This window comes from Scleropages formosus, chromosome 8 (assembly GCF_900964775.1).
Source record: "Scleropages formosus chromosome 8, fSclFor1.1, whole genome shotgun sequence".
NCBI lineage: Eukaryota > Metazoa > Chordata > Actinopteri > Osteoglossiformes > Osteoglossidae > Scleropages > Scleropages formosus.
Genome location: NC_041813.1, coordinates 32,217,233 through 32,235,925, shown reverse-complemented (window position 1 = coordinate 32,235,925; position 18,693 = coordinate 32,217,233). Strand labels below are relative to the sequence as shown.

Below are 18,693 nucleotides of genomic sequence, written 5' to 3'. Positions count from 1 at the left end.
TATTTGCCAGAAGATTTAAGCAAGTGTTAGATTCAGTTATTGAGGAAAATCAGTTTGGGTTTATTAGTAAGAGGCATATTTTCAATAATATAAGATTGGTCCTAGACCTCATTGATTATTCTGATTTTGTTGCTGATGAGAGCTTTATATTGTTTTTGGATTTCTACAAGTCTTTTGATACTGTTGAGCACCCCTTTATTTTTTATTGCTTACGTAGTTTTGGGTTCGGTAATTACTTTTGTAGCGCGATGAAAGCCCTCTATACGAATGGTAACAGCTCTGTGAAGTTGAGTCATGGCACCTCTCAAAGGTTCGCACTTAAAAGAGGTATTAGGCAGGGGTGCCCAGTTTCTGTGTACCTCTTCCTTCTGGTCGCTCAAGTCTTCTGTCATTTTATTAGGTTAAGTAGTTTGGAGGGTATCTCTATTGCAGGGAGAAGTCTTATTATAAGTCAGTTTGCAGATGATACAGCTTTGTTCTTGAGAGATGTTTCGCAGGTGCAACCTGCTGTTGAGTCGATTGAAGTGTTTTCTAAGGTTTGGGTTTGTGCCTTAACCTTAAAAAATGTGAACTGCTTGCTTTGAAGGATTGTCCTGTAACATCAATTAGTGGCATCCCTGTTAAAGAAAAGGTGAATTATTTAGGGATTCGGATAACTAAGGATCCACTGGACAGAATTGCTTTTAACTTCTACCCCATGATTGAGAAGACAAGGACCAGATTCAATCTTTGGTTGCAGAGGGACTTGTCTTTAAAAGGGCGTGTACTGTTCTGTGAGATATTTTTAGATTTGTTTTGGGTTTTTGCCACCTAGCGGTCATTTGGGAGAGTAACGTTATTCTTTACGTTACTTCGTACTGTTACATTATTGGATGGATGTGCCATGTGACACAGGCATAGATATGGTTTAAGAATCGGGAAGTGTTTTCAGTCGATGCGTGCCGTGCGGTCACTTGCGGCTCCAGCGCCTTCCCTCCTTGTTTGTGCCTTGGAAAGCATCGCTTTTTTACAAAAAAGACTGTACTTTCATGAGAAGGAAGACAACAGTAAAGGCATTCAACTTTACACTCCAGCCTCTGACTTTCTCTGGAAGCTCGTTAGCTATCTGTCGATTTGCGTTAGACACGCACTGAGGACAGAATAGTAAAAAAGCGACTTCACAGCGGGCACTGCAGTAACGGGAAGGCAAGGGAAACGCAGCTCATGATGTCGCACACCCCAGTAGCCGAACTGGAACGATTGTCCATTGCCGATGAGGGCATTTCACGACGGGACAATGTGTATGAAACAAAATCACAACGTTCTACTTCATCTGAATCTTCCTCAGCCAGCTTAGCTGCAGTCAGAGCTCGCGCCAAAGTTGAAGCTGCACGCGCTCGTGCAGCCTTCATTCAGCGCGAGGCGGAGTTGAAAGTCCGAGAAGCACGCATAGCTGCCGAGCTGTCAGCACTGGCGCAGGAGAAGGAAGTTGCAGTAGCTGTAGCAGAAGCTGAAGTCTTTGAGGCAGCAGCAGAGATGGAGGGTCGAGAGGACGGCGGGAGTTACCATGCAATGGCTCGTGTTGCCATGCAGCGTACCCGCGACTATGTCAAACAACATTCCCAGCTATCTGATAGTGATACAGAACCCCCAACGCTTCAGCCATTTTCACCATCTCCTTTGCCCAACACCAAACCCGAAGCTACATCAGGTGCACAGAAGCAGACTCCCGATCACAACGGAGCTCCTCACACATTACCTAAACATGCAGCAAGGCAGCCTGAGAGGTCAACACCAGTGGCTCGTCAACACATCAGGAGGGACAACGACAACCACAGGGGACAGCTACCTGAAGGACCAACGCCTGCAGTTCATCACCATCCCAATCGTCAGTACCCTTCTGCTCATTTGCAGCCTTCCTCTTTCAACAGAACCTCATTCCAGCTGCAGGACGACAGGACTGGTATGAGTGACATCGCAACTTACCTGGTACGCCGAGAGCTTGTGAATTCTGGTCTCATTAAGTTCAACGATCGACTAGAAAATTATTGGGCATGGAGGTCTTCATTCTGGAACGCCATTGGAGGGCTAAACTTAACTGCTAGCGAGGAGCTCAACCTCTTAACAAAATGGTTAGGCCCACAGTCTTCAGAGCATGTAATGCGAGTCCGTTCCGTGCATGTTGCCAGCCCTTCTACAGGATTGAAGATGGCCTGGGAACGCCTACAGGAGTGCTATGGTTCCCCTGAAGTAATTGAAAGAGCTCTTTTTGACAGGATAGAGAGTTTTCCTAAAGTCAGTCACAAGGACCCCTTAAAGCTCAGGGAATTGGGAGACCTGCTTAGGGAGCTAGAGTCTGCTAAGTCTTAAGGCTATTTGCCTGGGCTCTCCTACCTAGACACCGCCAAGGGCGTCAACCCCATAGTGGAAAAGTTGCCACCTGGTCTTCGAGAGAGGTGGTTAGTTCAAGGCTCATTATACAAAAAAGAGTACAGTGTTTCATTTCCTCCATTTTCATTCTTCACGAACTTTGTATGTAGTGAAGCACGCAGAAGGAATGACCCTAGCTTTACTCTTTCAACAGTCTCTACCACTCCGCCAGACAGTTCCTACAGGTTTTCATCAGGATCACCAAAACGCGAACGAGGAGAGAGGAGATCGGGATATTTCAAGACTCAGGTTTCTGCTCACAAGACTGAAGTCGCATCACATCAACAGGCTTCTCAGCAAGATGGCTCAAGTGGGAAGCTGAGTGACGTCGACAGACAATGTCCTATTCACAAGAAACCTCATCCTCTAAAAAAGTGCAGAGGCTTTCGGAGCAAACCACTTGAAGAGCACAAGACCTTTCTTAAGGAACACAATATCTGTTTCAGGTGCTGTTCTTCTACTACTCACCTGGCTAAAAACTGTAAGGCAGCTTTAAAGTGTAAAGAATGTGATAGTGACGCTCACATTTCTGCGCTTCATCCTGGACCGCCTCCGTGGAATGTAGCAGACCCCTCCTCAGAGCATGGCGGGGAGGGTGAACAAGAGCCTTCTCAGTCCGTGGTCACCTCGACGTGCACAGAGGTCTGTGATGAAGCTAAAGGGCCTAGATCTTGCTCTAAAATCTGTTTGGTGAAGATCTATCCTATTGGACACCAAGGAAAGGCCATTAAAGTCTATGTTATTCTGGACGACCAGCGTAATAGATCATTGGCAAAATCTGAATTCTTTAACCTCTTCCAAATCGGTGGGTCACACTCACCATATACTCTCCGCACATGCTCAGGAATCACCGAGACATTTGGGAGGAGAGCCACAGGATTCATGGCAGAATCATTGGATGGTAAGACAAGTGTCGTGCTCCCCACACTCATTGAGTGCAATCACATGCCAGACGATCGGTCAGAGATACCGACTCCAGAAGTCGCACAGCACCACAGTCATCTTAAGCCCATTGCTCACAGAATACCACAGCTAGATCCAGAAGCCCAGATGCTGTTGCTTCTAGGGCGTGACATCCTGCAGGTTCACAAAGTCAGAGAGCAACGCAATGGTCCAAACAACGCGCCCTATGCTCAGAGATTAGACTTTGGTTGGGTAGTTATAGGCAATGTTTGCCTGGGCTCAGCACACAAGCCAGGTCCTGTAGCTTCTTTCCGGACCAACATTCTGGAAAACGGACGTCCATCTTTTTTTATTCCATGTCCTAATCACCTCCAGGTTAAGGAGAGCTTTGACGTCGAGGCCCAGCATTGCAACCCTTTGCATGGACTTGCACATGACACTGCAATGCTTGAGGACTGCAACCTTGGCAGTATGATCTTTCGGAGAACCAAGGACGATAACAAAGTTGGTCTCTCCATTGAAGATAGATGCTTTCTACAGGTCATGGCCAAAGAGATGTTTATGGACGATACCAATAGCTGGGTGGCACCACTTCCTTTTCGATCCCCTCGGCAGCGGCTCCCAAACAATCGGGACCAAGCTCTTACTCGCCTCAAATCTCTTTGTCGTATCTTAGAGAAAAAACCTGAGATGAAAGCTCACTTTGTGAACTTCATGCACAAGATCTTCGATCACGATCAAGCCGAGCTAGCTCCACCACTGCTTGAGGGAGAGGAACGATGGTACTTACCCATCTTTGGCGTGTACCATCCTCGCAAGCCAAGTCAGATCAGAGTTGTCTTTGACTCCAGTGCACAGCATTGTGGCGTCTGTCTGAATGACGTGCTACTTACTGGGCCAGATCTCAACAACAGCCTACTGGGAGTCTTGCTGCGCTTCCGAAAAGAGGCAGTGGCTGTGATAGGGGACATTGAGCAGATGTTTCACAGTTTTATCATCAGGGAAGATCACAGAGACTTTCTTCGGTTTTTGTGGTTCAAGGACAACGACCTCAGCAAAGAGATTGTCGAGTACCGAATGAAAGTTCATGTATTCGGCAACAGCCCATCTCCAGCCGTAGCCATCTATGGTCTTCGTCGAGCAGCTCAGCATGGAGCAAATGAGTACGGTATGGATGTCAAAGATTTTGTGGAACGTAACTTCTACGTCGACGATGGTCTCAAGTCACTCCCAACAGCGGCCGACGCTATCGACCTCCTGAAAAGAGCACAGGACATGCTTGCTATCTCCAATTTGCGGCTTCATAAGATAGCATCAAACCACCCTGATGTCCTGAAGGCCTTCCATCCAGACGACCATGCAAGGGACCTGCAGAACGTAGACTTTGATGACAACTCATCTCTCATCCAACGCAGCTTAGGGTTAAGCTGGGACCTCAAACAGGATGTTTTCACCTTCAGAGTGGTGCCAGCAGAGAAACCTTTCACCCGTAGGGGTGTCTTAGCCACAGTTGACAGCCTGTTTGACCCTCTCGGATTTGTCGCACCAGTTGTCATCCGAGGGAAGTTCCTGCTGCGAGAGCTCACCAACAGCGAAGCTCTTGACTGGGATAGCCCTCTGCCAGAGGACAAGGAAGCAGAATGGAGAATATGGACAGACTCCTTGCAAGATCTGAGTAAGTTCAAGATACCAAGACGCTACACCAATGTAACGTTTGCCACTGCTCAAAGAAAAGAGCTGCACGTTTTCTCAGATGCCTCTGTGAAGGCCATTGCCGCTGTGGCTTACCTCAAGGTGATTGGCGGTGACGGAAAGTGCCACGTGGGATTCGTTTTGGGGAAAACGAAACTTGCACCTCTGTCCGTGCACACCATCCCACGACTGGAGCTTGGAGCTGCTGTGTTGGCAGTGGAAATGGCAGAGCTGATTCAGAGTGAGTTGGACATTAGCCTCGATACCTTGCAGTTCTACACAGACAGCAAGGTTGTTTTGGGATATATATATATAACAGGACCAGACGGTTCTACGTGTATGTTTGCAACAGAGTACAGTGCATCCTGAGGTTCACCAAGCCCGATCAGTGGCGCTACGTCTGTAGCACTCAGAACCCAGCAGACCAGGCAACTCAATCTCTGTCCACAGCTGAGATAGCTACCTCAACATGGCTCACAGGATCCCCATTCCTTTCTCTTCCTGCAGGAGTATCCACCTTAAAGGAGGAGTCGTATGAACTAGTTAACCCAGATTCTGACACTGAGGTTCGTTCTCATCTCACAACTGTTTCTCCACCTGATCTAGGATCCCATCGCTTTGAGCGATTTTCTTCCTGGAAGTCTCTGGTAAGAGCTATAGCTTTCTTGTCGCATATCATTCAGTCCAAAAGAAATGCGGGAGAAGCTAAGCATGAGACATGCAATGGTTGGCATCAGTGTAAAAGACCTCCCACAGCCGAAGAGCTGGCAAAGGCAGAAACTCTGATCATCAGGTGTGTGCAAAGAGAGACGTATAATAACGAGTTCACCTGCCTGGTTGAGGGAAAGAACATCCCAAAAGACAGCCCACTGAGGAAGTTGAACCCTTGTGTGGATGAAGAAGGTCTTCTAAGACTTGGGGGTAGGCTCAGTCAATCAGCATTTGACAGAAGCGAGAAATTCCCTCTCATCATTCCTGGCCACAGTCACATTGCCAGACTGCTTGCGAGGCATTACCATGAGAAGGTTAAGCACCAAGGTCGTGTCTTCACAGAAGGGTCTGTGTGCGCAGCAGGATTTTGGATTATCGGAGCCATGAAGTGCATCAACAATATCGTACATAAATGTATCATGTGTAACAAGCTTCGTGGAAGAATGACTGCACAGAAGATGGCAGACTTACCGCCTGATCGCCTGAGCACAGAGCCACCATTCACCTATGTGGGTATTGACGTGTTTGGCCCATGGACTGTTACCACAAGGCGAACTCGTGGAGGACAGGCCAATAGCAAGCGCTGGGCAGTACTCTTTACCTGTATGAGCATCCGTGCGGTGCACATAGAGCTCATTGAGGCGATGGATACTTCAAGTTTCATCAACGCCTTGCGACGATTCTTTGCCTTGCGGGGACCTGCTAAACAAATCCGTTCTGACTGTGGAACCAACTTTACAGGCGCCTGCAAGGAGTTGCAGTTACTTCTTACCGATCCTGATCAGCCCAACATCAGGAGGGCACTTTGACGCCAAAGATCTCCACCGTCAACAGTGGAGGCAGGTGCAACATTTAGCTAACACCTTTTGGAGCAGATGGAGGCGCGAGTACCTTCCGACTCTGCAAAGCCGGGCCAAGTGGCAGGATGCACGGCCTAATCTTAAAGACGGCGACTTGGTCCTGCTTAAGGATAGCCAGGCAAAGCGGAATGAGTGGCCCATGGCCTTGGTGACAAGAACCTTCCCCGACCAGGATGGGAAGGTCAGAAAGGTGGAACTCAAGGTCGCAAGATCTGGGTCAGCTAAGACCTTTCTGAGGCCTGTCTCTGAGACAGTCCTACTCAGGAGTGCTGAAGCAACAGACTAACCTTTATTCCCCTTGTTCTAGATAGTGGTATTTATTTAATACCAGGCGGGGAGTGTACTGTTCTGTGAGATATTTTTAGATTTGTTTTGGGTTTCTGCCACCTAGCGGTCATTTGGGAGAGTAACGTTATTCTTTACGTTATTTCGTACTGTTACATTATTGGATGGATGTGCCATGTGACACAGGCATAGATATGGTTTAAGAATCGGGAAGTGTTTTCAGTCGATGCGTGCTGTGCGGTCACTTGCGGCTCCAGCGCCTTCCCTCCTTGTTTGTGCCTTGGAAAGCATCGCTTTTTTACAAAAAAGACTACTTTCATGAGAAGGAAGACAACAGTAAAGGCATTCAACTTTACTCCAGCCTCTGACTTTCTCTGGAAGCTCGTTAGCTATCTGTCGATTTGCGTTAGACACACACTGAGGACAGAATAGGGCGGGTTCTTCTGTCTAAAGCAGAAGGTATTTCTAGGCTCACTTACGTTGCCTCTTCGGTACATTTAGACAGCAAAACTGCTAAAACAATAGACCGGATGCTCTTCGATTTCTTATGGAGAAATCGTGTCCACTATATCCGGAAGTCTGTGGTTGTCAACTCATGTAAGAACGGTGGGCTTGATTTCTTGGACTTTGCAGTTTGAATAAGACTCTTAAAATTAACTGGATGAGGTAATTTCTGAGACATGATGCCTCCATCTGGAATTTCATTCCGAAGTTTGTTTTTGACCAACTCGGCAGTCTCTCCTTCCTTCTGATGTGCAATTATAACGTAGAGAAGTTACCTGTTAAATTGTCAGCCTTTCGCAAACAGGCGCTGTTGGCTTGGAAACTAATTTACAAGCACAACTTTTCTCCACACCAGTACTATATTTGGAACAATGGTGAGATCCTGTATAAGGGTAGGAGTATCTTTTTAAGGAGTTGGTTTGAGAGAAATATCCTTCTAGTGGGCCAGCTGATGACCTCACGAGGAGTTCTCATGAGTTACACTGACTTTATATCATGTTTTGGATTTCATGTCACAAGGGAAGAGTTTGGCCTGGTAATGCGGGCTATTCCTAATGGTTCTGTGACTCTGCTTGGAGGTGTCTCTTACCCCGCTGTTGTTTCTGTAGCGAACCCAGTTGATACTCCATGTGGAAAGATCTGTTTTTCGCAGTCTCTCAGAAATAATAACAGAGCGGTTCGGTCTTTGTTTCGGAATGAAGTTGCCACCTTACCTTATGTCACTGCTTATTGGAACTCCTTTGTTGACAAGGTCCCATGGGAGAAAGTTTGGCTGTTGACTCACAAATATTTCTTAACCAACAAGGTTAGGGAAATCTGTTTCAGGATTATACACAAATTCTATCCTGTCAAGCATTTTCTTAGAAAATTCAAGGATGGGACTGATGTAAATTGTTCTTTTTGTAGCCTTCGCCCAGAGACGGTGCCTGACTTCTTTTGGCACTGCCGTTATACCAAACAGCTATGGAGAGATGTCTCAAAATTTTTTATTGATAAACTGTGTAAGGATTTTGCTTTGTATTATGAATGTGTACTGTTTGGGTTCTTCCGTTTTGATAAGCACACAGAGAAACAGGCTTACATCATTAATTTATTAATCATTTTTGGCTAAATGTCATATACACAGGTCAAAATTTGCTAATAAAAAGCCTATATTTTCTGTTTTTCTTGAAGTTAAGCAGTACATTGACACTGTCAAGGAATGTGATAATAAGAAGGCTATTAAGACTGTTTCTTCTTGTGATATTTTTAAGGTCTTGATGTAATATTTGGTTATTGGAGTGTTTTATAATTTCCTTTTTTTTTTTTTTTTTAAAAAAAAAAAAAAAATTTCCCCCTGGCTAGGTTGACTGTTCTGAATTAATGTTCTGGTATTGTGTGTGATTTGTTCAAAATAAAAAAATCTTGCTTTTTTTTTTTTTAAAAAAAAAAAAAGACACGGAAGAGGGAAGCCCGCTCGCCCGCCCGGTTCCATCACGGCCTTTTAAACTCACCGGAATACGAGTTGCGCGACGTACTGGGGCCGGAAGGGGGCGCCGTGGAGCCTCCCGCTCTGGCGGGACCACCGAAGAAGACGTGAACGCACGTTGGGCCGCCAGGGGGCGATGATGGCAATGGCCAGGGCGCTCACGCTGCCTCTCCTCCTTCTCCTCTTCCTCTTCCTTTTCCTGCGAGCGGTGGGATACATTTCCGTAGAAGAAGAGCCCTCCGACAGCCGGAAGTGACGAGAAGTGCCTCGAGGAGAGACAGGAACTTGAGGAAGAGGCGCGGAGAGAGAGAGAGAGAGAGAGAGAGAGAGAGAGAGAGAGAGAGAGAGAGGTAGGTAGGTAGGTAGGTAGTGCACTCCACTCCACTCCAGTCCAGTCACTTTGTTGTTTGCTCCGTTTTTCTCTTTACTTCTGGCGGTGCGAGTCGAGTGTCGTCGCGCTGCACGTTGGTAGGTAGGTTGCCAAAATAACGTGCGCGCGCAAAGCAAAGCCAAAGGTGCAGGAGGTGCTGAGCTGCTCCGTCAGTGTCCACACGTAAGATTTACCCGCTGAAATACTCAGTCACTCTGTGTGTGTCACTCACAGTCTGTGCCATAGTGAAGAGTAAAACCTAGAAGCTGTACTGGGAAAAGTGCAGCAGGAGGCTACAGCGGGCGCACACACAGACTCGGAGCATGTTTTTAACCACTGTGTAACTTATAATTAATTGGTGTGTGTCTGTGAATGTTCTCAGCCATGGAGCGCGACTCGTCCCTCGTGAGCGCAGAGCTGGAGCGCAGGCAGCAGGAGGCGCTCTACGAGCAGCTGGTGATGCAGGTACGAGTCGAGTGTGTGTGTGTGTGTGTGTGTGTGTCACTGTGTGTGTCCGCTGCGACGCCCGCCTGGTGGCGCAGCGTAGGGCCTGCGGACCGAAGGACGCACGCTGAACGCGATGGCACGGGACCTCCGAGTGACGCCCCCCCTCCTTCCCCCACCTCTTCCCCCCCCTCCAAGACCATGGGAGGACTGCAGAACCGCGGCGCAGATTCCAGAGTGATCAAACCCGAGCCGGGTATGTCACGAGAATGACTGCGTGGCATGTATTTCCCTGGAACGCTCTGCGCGTGTGTGCGTGTGAGAGTGTGTGAGAAAGCCTGCTAGTGAAATTCACCCCCACCTATAACTCGCTCATCGCAGTCATTCTCCCCAGCACGTCTCTTTCAAACACACACGCGCACACAAGCGACCGCATGGTGGCCCGACGGCTTTACGTTTACAGTTATTTAGCAGACACTTTCCTCCAAAGCGACTTCCAATGAACTCTTATGTAGTGCTATCAGCACACACACCTTATTCACCACGGTGACTTACACTGCTAGATACACTACTTACACTGGGTCACTCACCCATAAATCAGTGGAACACACACTGTCACACACACACTGTGAGGCTTTACCTCGTTACGTCACTCGTTCCTCTGTCCGTCTTTCTCACCAAAATCAAATGCTGTTCTCGCACCGATTTCTGTCATTTGTGCTTACCCTGATTTTTACCCCAGCTACCATGTTCCCACTTGTGCCCCCCCTCCCAGGTTTCTGTGTGAAGACATTCTCCGTTCCGGACAAGCAGAAGGTGTTTGTCAACATCTGTCAGTCTCCTGCCATCCCACCCCCCCCACACCTGTCCAAGCAGGAGCTCCTGGATCTCCTCCAGTCGGACGACCCCACAGGCTACAAAGTTCCCATGAGCCTCGGCGAGCCTCACGCTGAGCTGGACAACAGTGAGAGTGGGACGGGTGGCACTTCAGTACACAAACAAACCAATAGATGTTTATAGTCCAGTAGATTTGTTCTAAAGTGACAGAAGCTAAAGTTTCCCAGTGAGCGACTTCACCTTTCGCCCTCTCATTTACGAGTGCAGGTTTTTACACTTTTCTGTCCAGTGTAAATGTGGTATGGGCTCAGTACAAATGTCTCCAACCTCAGACATTTTCGTTTTGTCTCAGACTCCCAGGGCTGCACAGCCTACGACGTCGTCATCAACAGTGAGTTCTTGGAGAAATGTCAGGTGTGTTTCAGCCGGCATCTCCTGTCTCTGCGCTCCTGTGTCCCCCTTTGTCCTCTTCAGTCCCTCTCTCTCTCCCGGTGTCTTTCCAGAGAGAGCAGCTTTTCCTGCAGTTTGTCGTTGCCGTGTCTCTGGAGGGCCTCGAGAACAAGTACAGCCTGGAGCTCAGTCGAGGTGCGGTCAGCGGTCGGACAGGACGCCTTTGCGGACACGCGGGGCTGTGTGAAATCTGCAAGTGCAAATGGGACTGTGGTCCTCCTGTCCTTTCTCTGCGTTTCAGAGTGGAAGATGCTGAAGAACCGCAAGTTTCTTGGTTCCGTCAACAACCAGAACATCCGGACCCAAAGCAAGCCCATCATCCGGGAGCTCAGTCCGGGGTAAGAGCCTTTCCTGGTCCTGTCAGCTGGCCTTCTGGGGAAAGTTGAGCCATGATGTGTTGCTCTCCGTGTAGTCAGTCTGCAGTCGTGTGTCTGCCTCTCTCAGACAGCTGGACTCAGTCAACAAGCTGTTTTTTTTTTTTTTTTTGTCCCCCCCCCCCCCCCATCCTGTTCATAGAGAGCAGCTCGCAGCGCCACCTGCAGCCCAACGGTACGACGCAGCTCATCTCCTCTTTCGTTTCCTCTTCGCCTCCGTTTGTCTCGACACCTCTGTCGTCCGGAGACCTGTGTAGTCATGGCGACGCGCGCTGCTACGCGTACGCGGTTCGCTCGACGGGTTACAGTCCCCTTTCTATCAACACACTTTCTGGATTTGGATCTGCTGCTTTTGTGGCTAACATGTGGCTGCCTCTCCAGGCCAGAGTTCTGTCTGCTGGTGGAGCCCCCTGCTGGTGAGCCAGAGCACCTCATTGCAGAGATTCAGCTTCCAGGGGTGGTGAGTTCCTAGCTTCTTCCACGGAGGGCGGTGCATGTGCCGTTCTCCCTGATACGGAGCTCCGGTCTCAGTGGGTTGCACACGTGGTCCTCAGGCACGCTCCCTCCGCCTCCTTGTGTGCCGCAGCGGTCGTCTCGGTCCCTGGTTCTGGACCTGGGTGAGGACAGGTTGGTGCTGACCGCTCGCCCCTCCCTGTTCCACCTGGACTGCTTCTTCCCCCTCTGCGTGGACCCGGAGAAGAGCTCGGCTCAGTTCAACGTGACCACAGAGGTGCGTCGTGCCACAGCTCGGCTTCGGGAGTGGGATTCCTGCAGGCTTCCAGTGTATCGGGAGGGAGGGGAGATTCTAGCACGTTCGCTTGTTGGGCTGCTCTGTTTGTGCACAGCAAGTAGCTCTGGCGACCGTTGATGTAAATGTGTCAGCTGGACGCTTGGGAACAACACCTCATACACTCTCTCTTTCTCTGTCCCCACCACCCCTCCCCCCAGGTGCTCACGGTGACTATGCGAGTGACACGTCTGTGACGCACAGCGACATGTGCGGATTCTTTTCTCCCAATAAAGATCTTTTTGTACAGTGCGGCTCAAGTGGTCCTTTTCTCCCTCTTGCTCTTCCTCATCCACAGCCCGACGGACAAGTTCTGTTTAGTGTCAATTCTCTAGTTCCATCCTTAAGCTCCTCCTTCCAAGCGCGGGAGGCGTGTCGAGCAGCTCTTAGCCCCACCTGCTCTATGGTCCATCTCATCAACTTTGCTAAAAACTTGATCGACCACCCGAGCGTCGGTCTCTGCCCATGAGCAGTCTAGCAAATTTTCTGAGTGTCCAGGTCCGATCCGGTGGCTCGCCGTAGCATCAACGGTCTAGTAACAATGCTGCCGCCAGCACGTGCAGCTGTGTGAGCATGTTAGGGACGGGGTTCACTGTGAGTGGACCGAGAGGTGGACAGATGGGTTTATTTAGTCCCCGTCTCTGGGTTCCTTCACCTGTCCCCCCTCTCCTGTTTCAGCAGTGAAGTCAACATCTCTCCCTTAATCCCTTTCTCTTATTACAATGCAGTCTGTCATCTTCCTCCCAAAATTCCCCCCTAATCCCCCCCGTGGCCCCTCGCTCGCTCGCTCTCTCTCTCTCTCCATCTCTGGTAAGGACCCCCTGCACACACATGCCTTCTCTGCCCTATAAAGGCCTCGTTGCCGCAACAGTCGTCATTGTGCTGTGAGCGCGTCTCGCCTCCCCTGTTGCCGCTGAGTCCACTCTGTGGTCAAGGTAGGTCAAGAGCTTGTCCTCACGTCCCTTCTCATTGCCCAAGGGACTGTGTGTATGTGTGTGTCTCTGCTTTGAGATACTCTTTCTCTGGTTGTGTGGTCAGATGTGCTTTTCTGGTCTTGTGTGTCTGTCTGTCTGTCTGTCTGCTGTTCCCTCGCCTTTCTGTCTTCTCTGTGTCGTGTGCGTGTCGCTGTGCACATCCGTGTCCGATGCACGTCAGCTGTCTGCACTGGCACTGAGGCCCTGCTGCCTTCACACCCGCTGCCAGCACACATTTCAGTGAGCTGATATCAGGCCCAGCAGGTGTGTGTGTGTGAGAGAGAAAAAGATCGTCAGTGTCTGCGGGCACAGATCCCTGCATGCTGCACAATGCTATTAATAAACACCTGCAGTGAGAGGTAACAAGAGCGCACCACCGCCTTGTTGTCCTTGGCTAAAATTAGCTATGGACAATCCCAGTGTTAATATGTGACCTCCCCCGCCAAAGGTCACGCTTTGCCGCCTTTGTTCCACCTGCGAGATCATTAGCGATTGATAGAGACCAAGAGGGAGCAGTATAGATCAATGAAACCAATAGGGATGAGCGGGAATCGATAGGCACGGATCGGAATCAGTAGGGGTCGATAGGGACCAACAGGGGCGAGTTTTGATCGATAATTTCCTATGAGAATGAGTAGGGATTGATAGGGACCCATAGCAATTATTAGGGATCGATAAGGACCGATCAGCATGAATATGGGTAGTAGGGCCTTACAGGTATAAGTATGATATGAATAGGGACCAATAGGGATGAGTACAGATTGATAGGGACCGATAGGAATCAATACGGATCGATGGGGTTTGATATGGTAGGACTGATGAGCACGAGGTCAGGTGACGCGGGTGTGACGCGGCTGCGCTGCGCTGCACTCGCTGAAGTCTGCTGGATGGTCAATGATTTGGGCCAGCAGGAGGCGCACTGCTTAGAGCACCTGCCTTGCACTGGAAGGAGCCTGGTTCAGATCCCACCTCCTGCTGCAGTACCCTTGATCAGTTTACTGTGGTGTAAATGGGTAAACCAGCGTTAGTTTCTTTGGACAAAAGAAAATAGATGCAAAAGCCGATGAAGGACACACCCCTCCGGCTGTCGCCATGGTTAACCCCACCCCAGGCTGAGGGGGCAGATGGATGGGCTGTTGAAAGGAACGCTGTGACGCTGTCGGTTCCTGATGGGGGGTGGGGGGTGTGTGTGCGTGTCTTATGTCAACGGGAGCAGCGCTGACAGACGGCCTATAAATTGTTCCCTACTGGGAAACAGCGGGGACTCCCAGGAGGGGCTGGACACCCCGGAGCAGAGCATCATGGGACGGATGGACTGGACTCGGTCTGTTCTGTGCGGAAACGGGGACCGCGTCCGCGGGGGTCGAGACACGTTGGACGCAGTCGATCGGAGTCCTGCGATCCAGGGGACACGGGGATGTGGGCGGAGACAACGATATAATGTGTTTCTCCTGTGTCCTTCCCTTCAGCCACCGCCGTGTCCCCCAGTGTCCCTCTGTTGAGCACGTCTTTCAGCTCCTGTCCTCCTTGTCTCTGCGGGGCAACCATGTCTGACACTGAGGACTATGAGTAAGTACTCTCCATCGCTGTGTGTTGGACAGGGTCTCCTAGCGAAGGACGTCCAGCTCACGTGTGTCTCTCTCTCTCCTTACAGGGATCAAGCGGAGGGTGAGTGAGGGGCCTGCTGACCCACCCGAGAGTGCGTGTGCGTGAATCCGAGTGTGTGTGTGAATCCCAGTGCGTGAACCCTGCTGTCCCAAGCCGCTCTGAAGGTGTCCTTTCAGTTGAGCCACAGGACTGCTCTCCAGGGGGGTCTGCAGCTCTCTCTGTCTCTCTCTGTCTCTCTCACTGCTTGTGTGGCATGTAGAGGAGGAGCAGGAGGAAGAGGAGCCTGAACCTGAACCCGAACCTGAACCCGAGCAGGAAGAGGAAGGAAGGGGTGAGGGCTTCGGTGAGTCTCGCTAGAGTACAGGTTTGGCCCATTGACAGCACTCCCCAGCGCAGTCCTGTCCACTGTGTCACAGTCCCTGACTCACAGCTGTCCCTGTGCTCTTGCCCCCCTCCGCCGGACGGTGCTGTGGTGACGCCGAGAAGCAGAGCGGTCCGAGGACACGGAGTACGCAGGTACGGGGATGTGTAGACCCGCCGTGTGTCATTTATCGGTCTTTCTGCAAATGTTCCCGCACATTATTACGGTAAAACAAAGTGAAGTTCATACCTCGCTGCCTCTGCCCCCCACCCTCCCACTTGTCCCTCGAAATGCTCTGTCCCCTTGCAGACAAATGTTGGACACAAGACAATCCGTTCAGCTACTCCATTTAAGAGTTGTTTACATGATGGCGCACCGTTTCCATGGTAACGCAGAGGCTAACGCCACATTTGACAGAGAGTTCAAGACTCTTCACGGCAGGGATGAAGACGAGTCCCCTAGTGGGACAGGTGGTGGTGAGAGAGCAGGGTGAGCGAGGGCACTTTCAGGAGCTAATGCCCCCATTCTGTCTCTCTTCCCCCAGAGGAGGAGCGCCCCAGACCCAAGTAAGTCCATGCTGATGTCTCCTAGTGGGCCCCAATGGATGGAGTATCTCACACACACACACACACACACACACACACACACAGAGTGCGCTGACGTCCCCTGCCGGCCCGGTCCCTTCTGCAGGCCTCTGGTCCCCCAGCTCGCCCCACCCAAGATCCCCGAGGGCGAGAGAGTGGACTTTGATGTGAGTGTCTCCGCAACCCTTGTGCGTCCACCAGAGGCAGCGTGAGCTGTCCTGAGACACGCATCTCCTCCGTATGCAGGACATCCACAGGAAGAGGATGGAGAAGGACCTGCTGGAGCTGCAGACCCTCATCGACGTCCACTTTGAGCAGAGAAAGAAGGAGGAGGAGGAGCTCATCGCACTGAAGGAGAGAATCGTGAGTCTGTCCCCACACCCTCCCGTTGGCCAGCGCGGCTGTCTTCTGAGCCCTTGGACTGACGGGTGTCCTTCCTCCGTCCTGCAGGAGAGGCGCCGGTCGGAGCGCGCGGAGCAGCAGCGGGTTCGAGCCGAGAAGGAGCGAGACCGACAGACGAGGATCGCGGTGAGAATGGACCTTTCCCTCGCTTCCTCCGCCTGCGGTGCGCGAAGCCCCGCCCACCGCGCCAACGGTGCCTCTGATGCTGAGCTCGGGTTCGAGCATCGGCCGGTGTGGGCGGGGCCTGACGCCCGTGTGCTTGCCCCCCCCCAGGAGGAGCGCCAGAGGAAGGAGGACGAGGAGGCCAAGAAGCGAGCGGACGACGAGGCCAAGAAGAAGAAGGTGCTCTCCAACATGGGCGCCAACTTCGGCGGCTTCCTGGCCAAGGTTCGAGTTCCGCTGCCGGTGATCCGACCATTTCCCATGTCCTTAACCGCAGAGGGGCGGGGGTCGTGGGTCGTGGGCCGAGTGAACGTGAGCCGCGCCTCTCGCCCCCAGGCCGAGCAGCGCAGGGGCAAGCGCCTCACGGGCCGTGAGATCAAGAGGAAGACCCTGGTGGAGCGGCGCTCCCCGCTGGCCATCGAGAACCTGCGTGAGGACGGCCTGAGGTGAGGCGTGACGTGTCGTTCCGGCGTCGCGGCGCGGCGTCCCCTGCAGTCCCACCTCCGTCCCTCGCTCACACCTGTCCTGTCCTGTCCTGTCTTGTCCTGTCCTGCCCACCTCGGCCGCAGGGCTCGCGCCCAGGAGATGTGGAACTGGATCTACCAGCTCGAGTCGGACAAGTTTGACTTCATGGATGTGATGAAGAAGCAGAAGTACGAGGTGGGAGAGAAAGAGCAGCTCTTTGTGTCGTGTGCTTCGGGTTCGAGTTTGAGTTAGTTAGGGATAGGGTTGGGTTGGGTTGAGCTGGGTTTGGGTTTCTCACTCTCTCTCATTCACTCTCTGTAGCTGCCCCCCCCCCCCCCCCCCGTCCACTGCAATGTGATGTAGGAATAAGAACAATAATGATGACGACGATGATAATTAAGAAGTTGCCCTTGTTTGCCTTTTCAGATCGTCGTTCTGCTCAACCGAATTTCTCACGCCCAGAAGTTGTAAGAACCTCCAGTGTGTCGCTCTTTGTGTGTCGTAGCCCATTTGTGAAGCGTGCGTCACACTGGGCAGTGTGTGCTGTGTGTGTGCTCACACGTGTGTTCACTGCTCCCTCCTCTCTCCTCCTGCAGCAAAAAGGTTCACGGTAAAGGCAAAGTGGGGGGGCGCTGGAAGTAGCACCGTGGTACAGATGTGCGGTGCGCCGATGGCCGGCTGATGGACACGTCCAGTCTCCTTACAGAGGACACCTCCCCCACTGTCAGTGTACAGCACTGGGAAATAAAAGTGATCCGTTCATAGTAACGCTTTCTCTGTGTGTGTGTCTGTGAGAGAGAGGTCAACAGCTCAGTGCTGTGTTCCTTTGGACAGGAACTGGAATTAGGTCACAGCACCTGAGTGTCAAAGGGCAGAGGACACTGGTCCTGGATGTCCCACACAGTGCTCTTTGGCTGCCGCCCTGTGAGCCCCACTGGGTTGTGAGGTCGCACCCAGGGCCGAGGGCCCTTCCCTTTGGGGCTCTGACTGAGCTCCCTTCCCCTGACTTGGCTACATGTGCGAGGGGTTGAGGAGAACTGGCTGCGTGGTGCAGTTGGCTAGCTGTAAGAGTGGTTGTGCCGGAGGTTGTGGGTTCGGTCCTGTGGAAGCATCATCTTTTGGGCGATGTAGGAGGCGTTTTACAGTTCCTTAACTATATCTGAAATATCCAAGGAGAGCTATGTGTAGCAGCTCTGTGGAGCAGTGGGCTGAGAGGTTGGGCTGCTAACCCCATGGTTGGGGGTTCAAGTCCTACCCCCCTTACCACCTGATGTGGTGAGGTGTGTGTGATGGAGAGGCTGAGAGTTGGTAGGTGGTGTGTGTGGGAGAGGGATGGTGGAGGGATGGTGGAGGGATAAGGTGGGAAGATAAGGGAGGGATTCTTATAATTTTAAAAAAAATATATATATATACACACACCTCTAAGGAGGCATGCTTATTGCCTGAGAGGGTTACACACCCTTCTCCTCTAGGGGCATAGTTCTCCTTCTTCCCTTCTCACCCATACTCTTTGAGTCTTACTCTCTTCCACTGCTTGTAAGGGGGTGTTCCATCAGGGGAGATGGTTACTGTCCTCCAGCCTCTTTATGAGTCTCCCAGGCCTCCACTTCACCATCTTTTCACACCTTCATTATCCCCTTCTGCTGGGGTTTTTCCCCACCACATTTGAACTTCTTGCACATACAGGTTGTCACCCCACCAACTCCAGGAGGGTCTGATGCTGTAATCAGACCACCATCGTCACCACCGTAGCATTCTCTGGCACATCTGTTTGTTACCGCCCCAGACTGGATTTGAACCCGTAACCTGCAATTGAGCATCTCGTTGGCTTACAGACTGTGCCATACCACCGTTCCTGCTGCACCTTCTCAAAGAGTTCAGATGAGCTCAAAGAAAAGGAAGTCTGGTTTTAAACACAGTTGTTTTCTGCTGAGGGGGATTGAACCTTAAAAGAGAATACTTACTAGCCACTCTTTTACCTTGTTGAGCCACCCAGCAATTTCCTTACAAGACTTTTCTGATGTGGTTAAGGAAGAGTGATCC

At 51.2% G+C, this 18,693-nt stretch overlaps 2 protein-coding genes across 6 annotated transcripts; both read left to right on the top strand.

Annotated features, from left to right (window-relative positions):
• The first annotated feature begins 9,088 nt into the window (after window positions 1–9,088).
• On the top strand, window positions 9,089–12,341 carry pih1d1 (PIH1 domain containing 1). Of its 4 annotated transcripts, none has more exons than XM_029253925.1 (11): window positions 9,089–9,162; window positions 9,583–9,667; window positions 9,845–9,902; window positions 10,422–10,610; window positions 10,836–10,897; window positions 10,987–11,068; window positions 11,175–11,271; window positions 11,450–11,482; window positions 11,689–11,767; window positions 11,894–12,037; window positions 12,256–12,341. In XM_029253925.1, the coding sequence occupies exons 2-11, from the start codon at window positions 9,587–9,589 to the stop codon at window positions 12,289–12,291; spliced, it is 861 nt and encodes a 286-aa protein (XP_029109758.1). In that variant the 5' UTR covers window positions 9,089–9,162; window positions 9,583–9,586; the 3' UTR covers window positions 12,292–12,341. The 4 variants fall into 4 exon arrangements, with proteins under 4 accessions (XP_029109758.1, XP_029109756.1, XP_029109755.1 ...); XM_029253923.1 differs by having other exon boundaries at window positions 9,158–9,182; window positions 9,585–9,667; XM_029253922.1 differs by lacking the exon at window positions 9,089–9,162 and adding an exon at window positions 9,223–9,385 and having other exon boundaries at window positions 9,585–9,667.
• Window positions 12,342–12,979: 638 nt separating this feature from the next.
• On the top strand, window positions 12,980–17,364 carry tnnt1 (troponin T type 1 (skeletal, slow)). 2 transcript variants are annotated; one of them, XM_029253928.1, is made up of 14 exons: window positions 12,980–13,029; window positions 14,538–14,637; window positions 14,723–14,736; window positions 14,936–15,019; window positions 15,166–15,192; window positions 15,582–15,603; window positions 15,728–15,788; window positions 15,868–15,984; window positions 16,072–16,149; window positions 16,297–16,410; window positions 16,522–16,631; window positions 16,755–16,845; window positions 17,077–17,117; window positions 17,247–17,364. In XM_029253928.1, exons 2-14 carry the CDS (start codon window positions 14,615–14,617, stop codon window positions 17,290–17,292), a joined length of 828 nt encoding a protein of 275 aa, XP_029109761.1. In that variant the 5' UTR covers window positions 12,980–13,029; window positions 14,538–14,614; the 3' UTR covers window positions 17,293–17,364. The 2 variants fall into 2 exon arrangements, with proteins under 2 accessions (XP_029109761.1, XP_029109760.1); XM_029253927.1 differs by having other exon boundaries at window positions 15,163–15,192.
• Window positions 17,365–18,693: the final 1,329 nt, after the last annotated feature.

What these genes read in the sequence shown, in the direction of transcription:
- tnnt1 (XM_029253927.1), top strand. Translation starts at nt 14,615, where the DNA reads ATGTCTGACACTGAGGACTATGA. An exon ending in TGAAGAAGCAGAAGTACGAG is followed by an intron (nt 16,846 to 17,076) that starts GTGGGAGAGAAA and finishes TTGCCTTTTCAG; the next exon opens with ATCGTCGTTCTGCTCAACCG. An exon ending in ATTTCTCACGCCCAGAAGTT is followed by an intron (nt 17,118 to 17,246) that starts GTAAGAACCTCC and finishes CTCCTCCTGCAG; the next exon opens with CAAAAAGGTTCACGGTAAAG.
- pih1d1 (XM_029253925.1), top strand. Translation starts at nt 9,587, where the DNA reads ATGGAGCGCGACTCGTCCCTCGTGAGCGCAGAGCTGGAGCGCAGGCAG. An exon ending in ACGAGCAGCTGGTGATGCAG is followed by an intron (nt 9,668 to 9,844) that starts GTACGAGTCGAG and finishes CCCCCCTCCAAG; the next exon opens with ACCATGGGAGGACTGCAGAA. An exon ending in ATCCGGGAGCTCAGTCCGGG is followed by an intron (nt 11,272 to 11,449) that starts GTAAGAGCCTTT and finishes TCCTGTTCATAG; the next exon opens with AGAGCAGCTCGCAGCGCCAC.